Source organism: Rhipicephalus sanguineus, chromosome 1, assembly GCF_013339695.2.
Source record: "Rhipicephalus sanguineus isolate Rsan-2018 chromosome 1, BIME_Rsan_1.4, whole genome shotgun sequence".
NCBI classification, from domain to species: domain Eukaryota; kingdom Metazoa; phylum Arthropoda; class Arachnida; order Ixodida; family Ixodidae; genus Rhipicephalus; species Rhipicephalus sanguineus.
In genome coordinates, this window is record NC_051176.1 from 130,477,942 (window position 1) to 130,493,438 (window position 15,497).

At 49.2% G+C, this 15,497-nt stretch overlaps 2 protein-coding genes across 2 annotated transcripts; both read left to right on the forward strand.

Moving 5' to 3' along the window:
• The first annotated feature begins 1,287 nt into the window (after positions 1-1,287).
• Positions 1,288-6,904, forward strand: LOC119397988 (uncharacterized). The gene is made up of 3 exons (XM_037665269.2): positions 1,288-1,469; positions 4,592-4,722; positions 6,566-6,904. Exons 1-3 carry the CDS (start codon positions 1,349-1,351, stop codon positions 6,902-6,904), a joined length of 591 nt encoding a protein of 196 aa, XP_037521197.2. The 5' UTR covers positions 1,288-1,348.
• A 393-nt stretch (positions 6,905-7,297) lies between these two features.
• On the forward strand, positions 7,298-8,234 carry LOC125758803 (uncharacterized). Its single transcript, XM_049416452.1, has 2 exons — positions 7,298-7,574; positions 8,071-8,234. The coding sequence occupies exons 1-2, from the start codon at positions 7,302-7,304 to the stop codon at positions 8,179-8,181; spliced, it is 384 nt and encodes a 127-aa protein (XP_049272409.1). The 5' UTR covers positions 7,298-7,301; the 3' UTR covers positions 8,182-8,234.
• The last annotated feature ends 7,263 nt before the right edge of the window (positions 8,235-15,497 follow it).

A 15,497-nucleotide genomic window follows, 5' to 3' on the forward strand; every position in this document is an offset into this window, starting at 1 on the left:
TTTTTTATATTACTCTATGCTCCGTCTTTCCTCCCGCTGTCCTTTCCCTCCCTCGTTTTGCAGCCGCTGACGAACGACCCAGCAAAGCAATTGTCGCTGTTGCTTCCTTTGTTATTTCTCTCTTTCTTTTGCTCTTTTTCTTTCTCTCTTTCTTGCTCTGTCTTTTTTTTTTTTCGAAAGTGTCGTTTGGCCCCCAAACAGGGTGAGCGGCCCTTGTGCAGCGGGTTGGGCCATGGCCGTGTCATTTCAATTACATCTTCCGAAGAAGGCTGGACCGCCAGCTGAAATTGTTACGATAAAATAAATATTTGTTTTGTTTCCTGCATTGTAGTACGAAGTTTTTCACAATTTGTATGACAGTGTTTGAAAAAAAAAATGAAAAGAAAAAACGTTAAAAAACAATGTTACGCCAATTAAGGAAAGTTGCGAATGGCGTCAGTCGAAAGCTGAATGTTAGGGCAGCACGTGATTTTCTTACCATTACGATGACCGCCCTAGTTCTATCGCAGTGATCGTTTTTCCGTCGTTTTCCTAGACTCCCAGTGCAAGATCTTTAACTGCTGTGGGAACAAAATTGAAACTTTGCACAACATGATCACTGCAGTCGTCTCGTGCGTTTTGTTTCCCAGAAGCTCTCTGTAGTGCAAGTTTTTCAACACTCGCCCTGCACGCCTTATTATTTGCGAAAAACTCACTCATTCCATTGAAAGCGCGATAGCTTCTCACCGCAACTACATGTGGAGTTTGCAAAGGACAGTAAAATTGAAAAGAGGGCAAAAACAAAAAAAAAAAACTCTTTTCAAACTACATTTTTCCAAAATCGATTCAAGCGCTGTCCACACCACCATCTTCTACTACGTAATATCTTGCGCAGGCTAGGATAGTCTGTTGCAGCTAAGGTTGGCAGATATTTACGTCCGCGCTCCACGAGTCAACTGGCAGTGCAGCGCTCTCGTCTGCAACAGGGAACTGAGACGACGCCTGCACCTACGGAGTAGCGAGCCCAGGAGAACCCTGAATTGTTGCTGGTCGTGTCATGCACGAAGTCAAATCTAAGAGGGCGGTGCGCTGCACTGCGAAATAGAGGACAAAAGTGACGCACTCCTTCAACTGTAGCGCATGGTTAAAGTACAGCGAAATCGAGGAGGCCTCCAAATAGCTGACGACACAGTAGTTCACCAATGACGTAAAAAAAGTATTGCGCTGACAGTGGAATAATTGCGAGTCACGCACTGCGCGTGCGCGATATCTATATATGAAGCCGCACTCTCGTTTTGCCATGTTTTGCCGCCCAGTGTGATTACGATAGCGTCAGCGCACTGGGAGACGACGATCGGGCGCAGGTGCCATGGAAGGAACGATGCCTAACACATCGGAACCTAAGGCTCGTCATGCAGCTGCCCGTGCAGATTCGGGGAGGTCTCTTTCGTGCTTCAGCGTCGACGAGAATGTTCAGGATTTGCTTTGGGGTAAGCTAAAACATGCAGATTTTGCACAACATCGTGTCCTGTCTGCGTCTGTTCCCACCCTTGTTTCCATGGGCGTCGGCAGTATTTTATCTTGTGGGGCGTAAAGCCGTGTTGCATTGCTGGGGGTAGGAAAGGAGCGCCGGTGTAGCTTGTGTGGGGGGCAAGTGCCCATTTTGCACCTCCCTGCCGACGCTCATGCAGGTTTCTATGGTCCTAGTTCTGGAAAACTAGTAACTTGTCGAAATTCCAACTTTTACTGCGCAGGCAAACGACTCTGTGGTTTCAGTCACTTCGAGCCTTAGAGTGTTGAACTCTGACCGCGAGTTATATGGGGGAACAAAGAGATGGAAAACGAGGAGAGTTGACATGTTATTGCATGCGAACATCGGCGGCCGCGTTTGTGGAGTCGAACGCAGTGGTGAGCCGAGGTCTGCGTAATGTTTGGTAAAGAGGTGCTTCTTAAATGACGTCGTGTGGAAGCCACGCTCATCGCTCGGTCGGCTTGATTGCGCCACGAGGGACGGACTGGCGGAAAGGGCCGGCGGAGTGTTGACGTGTCTGGTGCGCCCCGCCGGACAAAAGGCTAGTGACCCGTGAGTTGGACAAGTTAGTTTCTGTGCGAAGTAACCCCGCAGTCACGTGCGAATATCAATTAAGAGCAGAGAAACTCCGTCCCTCGTATATAAATCCGAAGCATTAGGGCGCTAAGTGGAGTAAAGGGAAGTTGGCAGCGTGAATGCAAGTATCGAAAGCAATGCCCCTGGTGTGGTTTCTCGAGTGTTCGCTCGAAATTGCCGTTCATGTCCTCGCTTGTTACAATACGGTAAACGTAATGTGGCGCAGTCAATGCCGTAACGTGTTTCGAAATGGGGGTAAACCCGAATAAAGACCAGAAATAGTTGTATACTGTTCCACTTAAGCCGGCGCAATGTCGCCCCGCTGTGATGCCCCAATGTGAGCTCGCGACATACTATACGCTTAAGTGACTGCACGCGCAACGTTACGAATAAATGCGAGAGAACGTTTCCAGCTGCAATTTTCGCCTTCTGAAAAAAACAAACGACGTACTATACTGGCGTCGAGATATGACACCGCTTAGACTTACCCTTTATGTTGTTGCATGCTCAGTATCGCTGGCTTTTACGACTTGAGCTTCTTTAGCACGCGCCAAAAAGACGGACGTCATGGTCATCCGTCCCATCAGGAGTCGGCTGGTAGTCGAACCGGTGCTCTTGCACTCCTGCAGAAAGCTGTTAAATATCATTCGACATATTAGCAGAGCTCATAACGAACAGACCACACAGTCAGGACGGTCTTCCTCGTGCGGCCTGTTCGTTTTATAGAGCAGCTAAACAAATCCGCCAAGATCCAATAGCCCAGCTTTCCGATTTAGTGCCATAGGCTCGCAACCACCGAACCACCACTGCAGATGCAATCCCGTAATTCCCATTTGTGAACAGTGAAGTACGGTTTTAGCGAAAAAAATAGCGCGATTGACCGGCGTGGCAAGATTGTTACACTTGGCGATCTTCCCGAGAATGCCATACAAGAGCGGTAGGCGCAATGAATGTTTTAAAGCGGAGCTTACCGTCAGGAGGCAGCGCATCTATATTTAAACCACATTGCTAATGCTAGTCGAGATTTCACTACTCCAGTCATCGGTCAATTGTGGTCTCTCACAATGATGTCGTGGTTTTGGGACGTTAAACCCCAACAATTATTATCGGTCAATTGTCGCAGCTGTATGTGGCTTTCATTAAAGGCTGCGCAATCTAGCAGCGCTTTTGCACAGTGATCGTTAGAGGTTTCGGCTCTCGCACTCATGTTCTCAGGTTCCTCTCGGCATGTTACGGCAGTTTTCGGACGCGCCAGCCTGCCGTCGCTTGCACCTCCTCAGCTTAAAAATTCAGATTGGTAGCGTAAATTAAGGATTGTATGTTCCGAACAAATTAATTTCTCTCCATGACTGGTGCACAGCGACAATAATATCGGACAATATACAGCGACGACCATGCTCATGTACTGTCGCCTCGTTTTATGCGCCGGCTTAAGAGTGCTAAACGTATTATTAAAAGAAAACAAAAATTAGCCCATCAGGTGATACCGCGCCCGAAACATAACCGAAGGCACAGTGCTGCGCGACGTCGGCCAGTCATATTTCACATGCGCGCGCATACGGATATGTACGAGCCCCAGAGAGCCTGCTACTCATATGCTTAATTACATCATCAAACGCACTACCCCAAAATATTGCATATATGTATTGTCACGTAGTCGTGACTGTGAAGAAGACGGCACTCGGGCTATTAAAGACGAAACTCTTTATTTGGGCGAACGTGCCCGGGAAACGAAAAGTCGAAGCACGAGCAATGCACGCAGTACACTGATAGGGGGCGAACACAGCGTCGGTCGTCGGTAATCTAATCATCGCCGAGCGTTGCTAACACTTTTTGTGGGTGAAACCCAAATACATCAAAATAAACAAGAAACGGGCTGATAAGCACGAGGCCGTGCGCGGTTTCAGCATCTTAGCAGACGACGCTCAAGCAACGAATCCCGAATATCGCAACTAACCCACCTGGTGAATTTTGAAGACAGCGGGTGCTCAGATTTCATTCTCATTGTTGTGTGACTCACACCAGCCTCGACGAGTGCGAAGAAAACAAGATGAAATTAAAATCGTGACCCTTGCTTTGTACGTTTGAATGTCACGCGAGCCTTCCCGCGTTCTGGCATGTTCAAGACTGATCTCGATTGCGAGCATGCCAGGTCATACGGACCATGCGCATTTCGCCATTTCCACGTATGTCTCGTGCCTTGCAAATAGCGGTCAGGGGTCTTACAGATCAGGGGTCTCTTCTAATTTGCTTCTGCCTCTCGCCGGGCTGTCCTCCGGCGCATGATGTCAAGCTTTAGCCCAAGGTGTCTGTATATACGTTGTCGCAGCATACATACTGATACTTTGACGATTCTATACCGAGCGACACGCCAACGTAATAAACTGCATGGTTGTCTGCTCTTGCCGCCTTACCCGTTCTTTGCTTAGCAGGGCTCTGGTCAGTATTGATCCAAGATGTGCTTTCCAATATAGGCGTCCAACTAACTGCTCAATGTTCGCACAGACGAGGACGTCCAAATGGAGGAGCTCCTCGACTTCTCATTCGACCACATCGACAAGCTGGCAGAACGCCGGGGCAAGACAATCACGATCACCGAGAAGTGGCGCCTCTGGGATTACGTGCAGCGGATGAAGGTACGCGCACTAGGATAGCGTGTACTCGAGCTTCGGCCACCGTTTAGGATGACTATCAAATCTGCGAAATGCGTTGATAACCATTGTTCATAGCATCATCTATAGCTCTATTTTCAACTTCAGCCTGGTTCAATTTTGAGTGCTGTACACAGATAATATGCATGCATATGTGAATCCTAAATTGAGAAAAGGTCAAAATATCTGTCGGGCGTGTCCTCAATGAAACGTAGGAATCTAGTACATTTGTAAGATATGAGTGCGTATATTATTTCTCGCATTTTTTAAATACCAGCGTGGTCGATAGTGGCACTGTGAGACTTTAATTCGCTTTACGTCAAGTGCGCTGTCCTCAGTTGAATTTTTTTTAGGACCTTATCACCCGCCGACTCGGCCTTGGCAAGTAGTGTCGCGCTGCTAAGCCGGAGGACGTGGGTTTGAATACCGGCCGCGGTGAACGCATTTCAATGAGGGGCGAAATACAATAACACCAATGTACTTCGATTTAAGTGCGCGTTAAGGAACCCCCGGTGGTCAAAATGAATTCACAACCCGCTACAGCGTGCCTCACAATCATACTGTGGTGTTGACACGTGAAGTTCCGGAACTCTAGTCGCCCAGCTTATCAGACACTGTTATCCTGTGTCGTCCTGAGAGGTCATCGCGGATAAAGGCGACGAATGCAGTGCTCAAATTCTTGGAAGAAATCAGACTTGCAACGGTGGTTATAGACCAATGGCGATATCTTGACTGTGAGGTGTGTGACCTTGTGAGTGCGTGCTCCTCCTCTCTTTCTCTCTACCTCCATCTTTAAAACACCCCCATCCCTTCCCCTGTGTAGCGTAGCATACCAGTTTTGTAGCGTTAGCTACACTCGCCTAGCCGGAGCCGATTTCGCGTGGAGGGTCATGAGCCGTGCTGCGCATGTGCGAGGATCAGTGATGTTACACAGCTGGGTCACCGGAGCTGGCATCTCACGCGCTCTCAGACACCGCCGCGCGCGGCTCGCCGCTGCTGGTCTGCGCGTTCGGGAGGAGTGGCGTCGTAGCCGTGGCAGACACACTGGCGCCGGCTCGCCGCTGCTGGTCTGTGCCGCATTCGAGGGGAGTGACGTCTAGCCATAGACACAGTGGCGCCGGCGCGAGCGCAGCTATTGGCCTTCGCTGTGCAGTCGCCGTCTGACACTGCGTTGGGGCCGCTTGGTAGCGCCTCTTACTGGCGTTTGCAGGTGGTTAACGCCATGGAGAAGGAGAGCGCAAATGCTGCTCGACGGCGCAGAAGAGCCGAGAAGCTTATCTCCTCGGATCCCGAAGTAGTTGCCTGGCTACTAGCGGCTCAGCGTACGAAGAATGGACAGACTACTAATAATCCTAGATAATTTGGAAAGCTAACAATAATCAGCTGAACCTTTGCTAACGCTACGTATATCCTGGCATAGCCGAGCTAAGCCACTGTAAATTTTTTATAGACTGGTTAACATCCCGGCGTTTCCTTTCTCTCCCGTTCCTTCCTTTATATATCCTGAGGGCGCATGAAGGCAACGAAAGCGCTACTGAAATGCCTAAAGTCAACAGATCTGTGCGACCCCCTGTAGACATATGCTTCTTCAAGTGTGTGCGTGATTCTGACAGTCTCTTTTCTCCCCTTTATCCCTTCCCCCCGTGCACGGTAGCAAACCGGACGTAGTACGTCCGGTTAACCTGCCTGCCTTTCCTTGCTTCTTTCTCCCTCCCTTTTTATATATCCAAGTGGCGGCTGCACCAGTATGACGGCTTGCATTTAAACTAAACCTTCAAATTCACCAGCAGAATGGATGACGTTATCTTTTGTTCCTGAACTTCCAAAGCGCGAGCAGCCCTACTGGATAACCAAGGAGTCGGTGCCCTGGGATGAGCTCGAGGCCAAATACGCGCTCCACAGCCGCTCTCTGTCGTCCGACTCCTTGCGTGGTGACCTGCAGTTCTCGAGGAGTGGGCCGTCTACGCCCACGCCACTGATGCATTCGCTGAGGAAACCACTGGACAGGAAGGGGTCGGCAGCTTCTCGTGGTGGTGCCGCCACTGAGGCGAGTCTTAGCATGAAATGCATCGGAACTTCCAATTGCGGCACACACTTGCAGGCGGATAATATTCGTCGCTTCTTTCACTGTGCAATTAATGCGACTTTTCGTCAGCAATATTTATAGTAACTCTGCTTATTTTGTACCTCAACGAAACCTGGAACTCCTGGACGTCGAAATTTTCGGAGCCCTCCACTAAGGCGTCCCTCATAATCATATCATTGTTTTGGGACGTAAAACCCCAACAATTATTAATACTTTCATCGCCTAAATTCATCTTCCTTTGATAGTCCGTATTATCCGGTTCTTTTGTCTTCGTATCTCCTGTCGCGAGCTAATATCAGTAACATTAATTTGCACCGCCTGCTCGTTATCGGAGACTTCCCCAAACCCTTGGAAGAGTTTGCAAATATATTCTAAAGTGGATTACATAGAAACTGAGCTGTAACCATTCATTAAACGACACTACGTGAGCATCTATTAAGACCTTTACCTATCTTTTTCAAATGACCTTCAAGATTTCATGTTAACTCTATTGCGCCTGAATTTTTCGCAGCCTCCGGACGAGCTCAAGTGTGAGCCGGACGAACGCTTTACGCTCTCTGAGCAGTGGGACGCAGGGTCTCCACACAGAGACCATGTGGTGTCGACAACGTGTCCCAAGAAAAAACAAGGTTGGCAGCGACTCCTGGGAAAGGTTTTTCACCCAAAACACAAGAGCTCTACGAAAGACCACAGCATAACCGATTTCGAGTCCACCTTCGCAGCTGTCTCCAACAGCTCCAGCCCTTGCTCGGTAAGTGTGCATGGCCGTTTTCGAGCTCTCCCGATTCGAACCATCTTTCTACCTCCTCTCTACCTTACTTCGGGAAGGGAAGCCAACCACAATACCAAGAACATCTCCCTGCCTTTCTATGCATTCTTTCGGGCTCGTAATTTGTTGTACTCAATGCGGCGTAAAAAACGCCAGGCCTGCGCGGAACGCCACACAGTTATAGCGTAAGCTGGAGGAGCGGCTCTTCAAAGAACCTGCTGTAAATTTCCTTATGGCGACTACTGCAAGTACAGGGTCAAGGTACCCTGTACGCCATAATCATTTTGCGGAGTAGCGAGGTATTCACTACGTGTCTGTAAGGCAATAGATGCACCTAAGTATATAGTGACGTGGTTATCTCGATTCCGAAGACCAGTTACTGAAAAATTGGATGCCTCATTTGAATCCGTGAGTGTTGTACATCAATAGAAAGGTTTGTTTTTTAAAGTCATGTGACGGTCTTGTCTTTTCCTCTCAGCGTTACGAAGTACCTCCGTCGCCACCGACCATATTCGAGAAGCAACGCCCGGCAGGCTTTCTCCGAAGGTCACTGCGAAGAGTGACCATGGCGGCGCGCAAGCACGACTGAGCGTCGATCTCGACAACGTCGCGTTATGGTGCATGGCGTAATACTTTTTATTGGATATTTTACTTTTGACAACTTCATAGCTCACTGCAGAAGAATAAAGAGTTAATGCCCCCGCGATGTGTCATGCTTATAGTGTTTTTTTTTTCTATTTCCCTAAGTTGGCGATCTTGTTCAAATAAGAATGCCGACACTGCAGAAGGCCAACGCATGTTAACACTACGATAGGGATTTATTACAACTACTTGGTCGAACGCGACAACGAGCGTTAATAATCGTGGTTGTGGTGCCCGTATTAAATGCGCATCGCATTGATTTAGCTACCTGCCCGCAATTCGGACCGGCCGGGTCCAAACCCACGCCTCCTATATATTACTTGCGGCCTGCTTATTCCGGCGTTGACGTCACCACCGTAGTCTGACGCTGCTGGCGATATTCCATGGCCGCTGTCCAAAAAGAAACTTGAGGCGGCGGTGATGACGTCTTCGGTGAGGAATCATTACCGTAGTGTCGAGTTCGCGCATGAGTCAAGTATACGGTGCAGAGCAAGCATGGTTGTGGTGTTCTGCGTCTGGCTGTGTTGTCTTAAGACCGAGTCGACCGAGTGCCAGGGCCCGAGAACGAACACTGGCATCGCTGCAGTCGCTCCGATGTGACGTCACGGCAAGGACTCGCCTGCTCCTCCTCCGGGTATTGCCGTTTTCTGCGCCCGCTGTCTACCGCTCTTTCGCGATACGGTGGTGATTACTCCTCAATCTTATTATTTAAATCTCCCAAGGCAGAAAGTGGAAACTTTTTTACTTGCTAGAATTAACGAAGTCATGTAAAGTTTGAATAATAAAGCTTTGGATGCGCACGATAGACGCCGCACGCATTGGAGTACGCGGCGCAGGACAGTGGCTAAGAGCAAGTGTCATGGCATTGGCGCAACTAAAAAGAAAAAAAACCCAAGAAAACGAAAGGTACGTGGGCTGGGCGTAGAAGTCCGCGCGCTTGTTTCTGTCGAGAGTGCGCGAGCTCTGGCACGTGACTATGCTCATCTTCTGCCCTCACTGGAGGACTCTGGCGAAAAGATTAAAATTACGTCACGGCCCTTAGTTTTATTCAGATGGCTTAGGGGCGCCAGCTTGAGGAGCGGAGCTTGGCCAGCGATTATTGTTGCGCACTGTTGTTTTGCGATAGCAGTATCTTGTATCTCAAGATACACGATACAGTATCGAATGTATCTGAAATACAGATACAGAAACCCATCTTGCGAGACGTATCGCGATACAGATACAAGATACTTAAAGAGTATCTAAGATAGTATATAAGAGACATGTATCTTCGATACTGCCCAGCACTGGCCATGAGGGCCTTACATTATCATGCTCGAAGGTTTTGCAACCGCTGCAGTAGGCAGCTCGTTTCCTCCCACATGATGGTGAATTCCACAGGTAGATTTCGAGTGGTGTGCAATTTTAACAACGTAAACCAATGCAAAAGGTACCTAGACAACGCCTGAAAAAGCGCTGAAAACAACGGAGGGGTCATCTACAGCGGAAATGACGGCCACACGTTGTCGTACTGCCGGTGAAATCCGGCGCTACAAGGCGGATCAATGCGGAGCGCCCCGTCGCGGAGCGGGTTACTCCGAATCGACTAGTGCGAAACGCGAGCTTGCTCCGGATCGACCAGAGGAATGCAATCCTCGTCTGCGATTAGGTTTTACGCCGAATTTAGATTTAAAGACCTCATGCACCGTTTGCATAATTTAAAATTTCATAGAAGGTGAAGTAATTTTAAAAGCGCCAGGGTGCTTTCGAGGCGTCAATATGGCGGCTGCATTGTGCATAGCAGACGACACCGTCGTCGTCTGATTCTGCGTCGCGGCTCCCCCCCCCCCCTCCTCCCGCTCACTCCGGTTATGTACACCCTCCCCCCCACCTCCTCCAAAATTTTCTCGTTTGCATAATATATTTTGTGTTCTAGACACACATACACTCAGAAGTATCTTGCATACTTGCCTTAGAAGGAGCGATGCTGCATTCATGCCGGGTGAAATCACGACGCTATTCAAGCAATCTGGCTGCAAGTAAACCGATTTATTGTGATTCAATCGATGTTTACATAACACTAAAGGCACCTGAGTTGCACACATACCGTTGTGTATATGTGCTGTACTGTGCTGTACATGCATAAGCGTTCATACGCAAAAAAAATTAGCGAAGCTCGCACTAAACCGCGCAAGGCGAACCTGGACGATTCTGAACACTAATCTGGTTGCTTCTAGGTTGTTTCTCCTTAGCTAGGTGATGCAGGGTGCTCCTAGGTTGCTTCTATGTCGTTGTTAGGCTTTAGCTAGGTGATGCTAGGTTGTTTCTACGTTGATTCTCAGCGCAGAGAGGTTCGAGTTAAACCACAGACAGTAACAGACACTACACGGATGTCCAAATTCCAGAGACAGAAACTCGCGCTGAAACCAAACGTTCGCACTTCTCACAGACCTACGGGCACGTCGTCGTTGACGTAGGCCTTCCATCGCTTCAGGGCCTTCTCACAGCCGCCGTTGTCTTTCCCGTTACCTAGTGTTATCTCGTTGTACGTACTCGGGGTCTTCAGCTCGCCGCCTGCGCTTCGCAGCCATTTGTTGTTGGGCTAACTAACATTTTTAGTGGACCAGTGGTAAGTAGTGGGATTTACCTAATTTCTTTTGCACATTTGTTGGGCTAACTGTTGCCTTCTTCATTTTTAGTGGACCAGTGGCGAGTAGTGGGATTTACCCAATTGTCATCGGATGACACCGATGACATTGCGTTCCAAGTGGGAAGTGTTTTGACGATTGTTTGTTCCCCCGGGACTTCTATGCTGGCCTAAAGGATCCTGCTCAGTTTCGGAATGGCATCTCGGCGACCTTCCGACAACCATACGAGCAGAAGTTCGGCTTCATCGAGGCAACCTAAGAAGGCACAGTGGCACACTCTTGCGCGATGGGCCGCGAAGAGATCGTCGTCCATGGAAGCATCGGCCAGTTCGACCACATTGAAAACGAGCGACCAAGACACCGATGACACGCGTGCCGGCCCTTCAGAGCCGGAATCAAGCCGCCGACGACAATCACAGACAAGAAGGCCGAGGAAAGGCGACGAGGCGAGCTCCAGTATGCGGCGACGCGAAAGTGCGGAAGTGAATCGACGGAAAGAAAACAGCACGTCGTCAGGAAATCCTCCGCCGAAGAATACGCCTCTTCACGAGCATGGCCAATCACCCGAAACATCGCCAGCTTCGCTTGCCACAACCACCGGCGATACGCGAGGACCAGCAGTACAGGGTTCGTTCTGGAGTCGCCCGTACCTACGTGGTGAGCCAGTCTTTCCGGGAGGCCAGTCTTTCCGGACTGCCTCTGATCATCGCTATGACAGTTCGTGGCACGCCGGGCCCGTCGACACGCTAGGTCCATCAGGACGCCAGTCCTTCCAATCTGCGCCTTATCTTGGTGAGGACAGTCCGTGGCGTCGGTCCCCAGGTTCTTCAACGTCCTTTTCGCGTCAGGGCACCGCTCACAGTGCCAAGAGAAGCGCGCCCAAAGCAGAGCCTGCAGCCAACGAGCTAAGCGGCGCACGACAGCCAGAAGCTCGTCCATAGTGGTCTACCGCAATCCGATCGACACAAAATGTAGCGAGCACGTCTTTTTGCCCCGAAAAACCCCTTGGTAATCGTGCGTCCACTTCGACGAGCAGGATATCTGGACAACGGGACTGAGGCAGATCCCGCTGTCATGTAGGTGGGACCTCGGAGCAAATGTGACAGGCATCCGCTTCTCGGCCATCGGGTCAACTAGCGCCGCAGCGAGGTGCAGTAAAGGCGAGAAGACCGGTTGGCTACAGAGTGCGTCGGAAAATTGGGCAGCTTCAGTCAGGAACGCGAAAGCTGATATAGAGGCAGGCGTTCGCCAAAGTGGTCCACGAGATTGTGCAGTGTCACGTGTCAGGCGATCGCGATTTGAACATGCAAAGACTGGAGCTCGAAGCCCTAGAGGAAGCCACCGAAGCGGTCCTCGTACACCTCCTAGAGTGCTCGAACATGATAGCACGCAACGCGCACCGCGTAACCGTCATGCAAGGGACGTGGCAACAGTGCTCAATATTATTAGAAATTAAGTAAACTTGCAGCTGTCTTTATTGTGATTCATTCTAATGACGCTGCACACAGGATGAGTTGTAATGGAATATTAATTTATTTCAGGGTGCGTAGATTTTTTGGACGTTGGACCCGTGTTATTTGGAATATTTGGAAACAGGCGTGCGCACAGAGGGGCAGCCCTCCTTCCCCTGCCCCCAACCCTCCTCACTCTTACTCATCTAAAAGGGGCGCCAATTCTGCCCCATACCTTACTCAGTTGAACCTTTCACTTCATTTTTTTTATGTGCAGAGTTATGGCCACGGATGTGTTTTGACGATAATGGCGGCCGAGAACACCTCGTGTTCAAAGTACTGCTTACTTCCTACCTTTATTTCCGGAAAGCCGGGGACCAATGGCAAGCCATTTTGAGAAGCGCGTCATCGCTTCAGTTTCAGTTTTTGCATCCATTGCAGAGCTTGTTGGCTTTCAGACTCGACCAACGGGGAAGGCGTGGGGAGGGGTGCGCAGCGGTAAAACTTGCCCCCCCCCCCCTAATGAAGGACTCCGCGCACGCCACAAATCCATCTCCTACACGTGTAGCCACATTAAGGTAAGCGTAGGATAGGCAGGGGTTGCCAGAGTGTTGGCTTCACCACGTCCGATCGCGTCCCTGTGGCACCGCAATGTACTGTCGCAATCTCCCAATAATTCGAAACGTTATGATTAGTAATAAGGAAACAGCGCGACTTCTTCAGGCGGGGACAAACCCAAAGGGAACGACGTGGCCAAGCGCTGACTTCCAGATTGCGGTAATTTATTGGGCACGAAAAGTATATATGTCGCGGAAAAAAAAAGATTAGCACAGGAAAATATTGACGCATGACTTTAAATTGCTGGCATCATTGCACGTGCTCAGCTAGAAGTGAGTTCTTTCTTTGACAGACAGATGGTTCACTGATCATATGAAAGTCAGCGCTTGTCCAAGGGATCTTAAGTGGGCTAGGAGACATGCTCATACCGTGGTCTTGGTACGTCAAACCCAAGAAATTAATATTACACAGTACATGACTTGAGATATGCACCCCCCCCCCTTTTTTTATTTCTATATGTAGGCTGAAAAACAAAAGATTTACGTTTTCGACTTGTGTCACTTTCAACACCTTTGTATGCTGTCCTCTCAGCCCTTAGGGTTAAAAACCCTGAACTTGAGCTTGCTTAGCAACGAAGGATGCAGTAAAACAGCTTTTTGAACCAGTGGTTTCGGTTTCCAGGCCACCGGTGCCGCCGCCGACGACGAAATGTGGCCGTTCGCCACCGCTGCCGATGATGTAACCGGCGTGCGATAACGCCGCTGCCGACTCGGAACGACCATCACGCCGACACTGTCAACCACATGGGTACTACACTAAACAAGATTTTGCCTTCAGGTTCCGCACCACCAAAGCGTCCGTGTTGGCTGTCATGTCGCATATGCAAAACAGAGCATCTAAACATAACTGAAAAATAGCAAAGACCTTCTCTTCTGTGTTTTAGTCGCACGTTTGGAAAGAGTGGAACCACTATACAGTTCGTTTAGTTTCACAACGCCGACGTATCAGTGTTGCTGAAACACACCAAGTTTTCCGCTCAACTTCAGTGGTTTTTCAGGCCGACTAAACAAAGCTTGAAAGAATGTAGTAATAAAACTTTATTTGGCAGTTCGCGTTCTCTAAGCGACCACTACGGTAATCGTTTTATTATTAAACAAAACCTAATTTAGCCTGAAAAAACTGCATGTGATTTTCTAGTTTCGACTTTCACCGGCACAGCCATTGTCATCGCGTGCAGTAACCAGTGCTGTGGGCATCCCTACACCATTTGAAGATGACAGAACTAGAGTGTACTAGAACTGTCGAGTGGCGTGAACGCGCCTCGCCGGCTGATTCCTTCCGCGTCGACCGTAGCGGCGGCGCTGCAGTCGCTCGGTACTGAAGGCGCGCGGCGCCGCGCGCAGAACTGCTGGGCGCGTCGGCGGCACCCGGCTAATCGGCACTATTACTGATGCGGCTTTGGTTGCGTGTCTATCATTACTAAGCGTAGGACTTGTCGTCGTAAGCCTTGATGGACGAAACTTCAAAGCTTTTAATGGATGCTTGCTTCATATGTGCCTTTGAGAGATACTGCAAATTAGTTCTTGGAGCCGAAGCGACTGCTGGAAGGTACGCAAAATATAAAAATGAAAACGGGCTGATACCGGCCGTGAAGATTCACGATCTTAGTGTAATTAAGCCGAACTCATTGCTGGGCTAGTTAGTACATTAGACGCCGAACGACCGCCAGAAGAAAGCGAGGGGAAACAGCTAGAAAGGGCGTGCCTTATTCTGATTTCTTCTGTTTTAATGCTTTCTTCTGGTGGTGCTTCGGCGTCTAGTTTATTCAGAGTAACTGAGCTGCTTCATTGGAATTTAACTGCGCTCAGTAAGCTGTGTGCTGATATTCTGCCGAAAGCACGCCGAACATTTACCGCGCGTTGGCGAAACTGTGTGTACGGTGCGTATCTTTACAAATGCGCTGTGTAAATGTGACTTTTTCGACATTACGAGGGCTCAAAGGGATTGGAAGTCAAAGGTAACTCGACCGGTACAAATAACGGTCGTCCTCAGGGGCGTTACATGGATATTGTTATTGGCGCCGGGTGGGGAGGTGAGACTTTACTGTCTGTATTTGTGCGTGTAAATATATATGCACATATATATAAAAACATAATATCGCGAAGCGTAGAGCACCACCCCCCCTCCTGGCTTCACTTCTGACGCTTTACAGATGAAGCAATGAAATTATAATGCAAAACATTGTCAAAAAGAAGTTTTTGCAACGGCATCGATAGGTCAGGAAAAGTGCAATATATATAAGCTGTCCATTGAAAGGAGAACTGGCTGTAGTGAATTTAGGCAGAATAATCGACGGGCTATATTTACATCTGCGCATTTTAAGATGCTTGAGATAAGCCCTGATGCATGAAGTTGATGCATCGTATGTGAACGCGCGCCTTTGGCTCGTCTTCCTGGTATTTTAATTGCCCTCACAGGTCGCATAACCAATGCATAGTAACCGCGGAAGCACGCTGTTGAAACAGCCTTTCGGCATAGAAACAGAGCAAAACTGGCAGAACTCATCCGTCACCAATATAAATGTTGTGATAGAGTTATTTGTACTCAGGTTACTCATGAAACAGTCG

Excerpts from the sequence above, each read along its gene's own strand:
- LOC119397988 (XM_037665269.2), top strand. The coding sequence starts at position 1,349 with ATGGAAGGAACGATGCCTAACACATCGGAACCTAAGGCTCGTCATGCA. Across the intron at positions 1,470-4,591 it reads TGTTCAGGATTTGCTTTGGG|ACGAGGACGTCCAAATGGAG; the intron begins GTAAGCTAAAAC and ends ATGTTCGCACAG. Across the intron at positions 4,723-6,565 it reads ATTACGTGCAGCGGATGAAG|CGCGAGCAGCCCTACTGGAT; the intron begins GTACGCGCACTA and ends GAACTTCCAAAG.
- LOC125758803 (XM_049416452.1), top strand. The coding sequence starts at position 7,302 with ATGTTAACTCTATTGCGCCTGAATTTTTCGCAGCCTCCGGACGAGCTC. Across the intron at positions 7,575-8,070 it reads ACAGCTCCAGCCCTTGCTCG|CGTTACGAAGTACCTCCGTC; the intron begins GTAAGTGTGCAT and ends TTTTCCTCTCAG.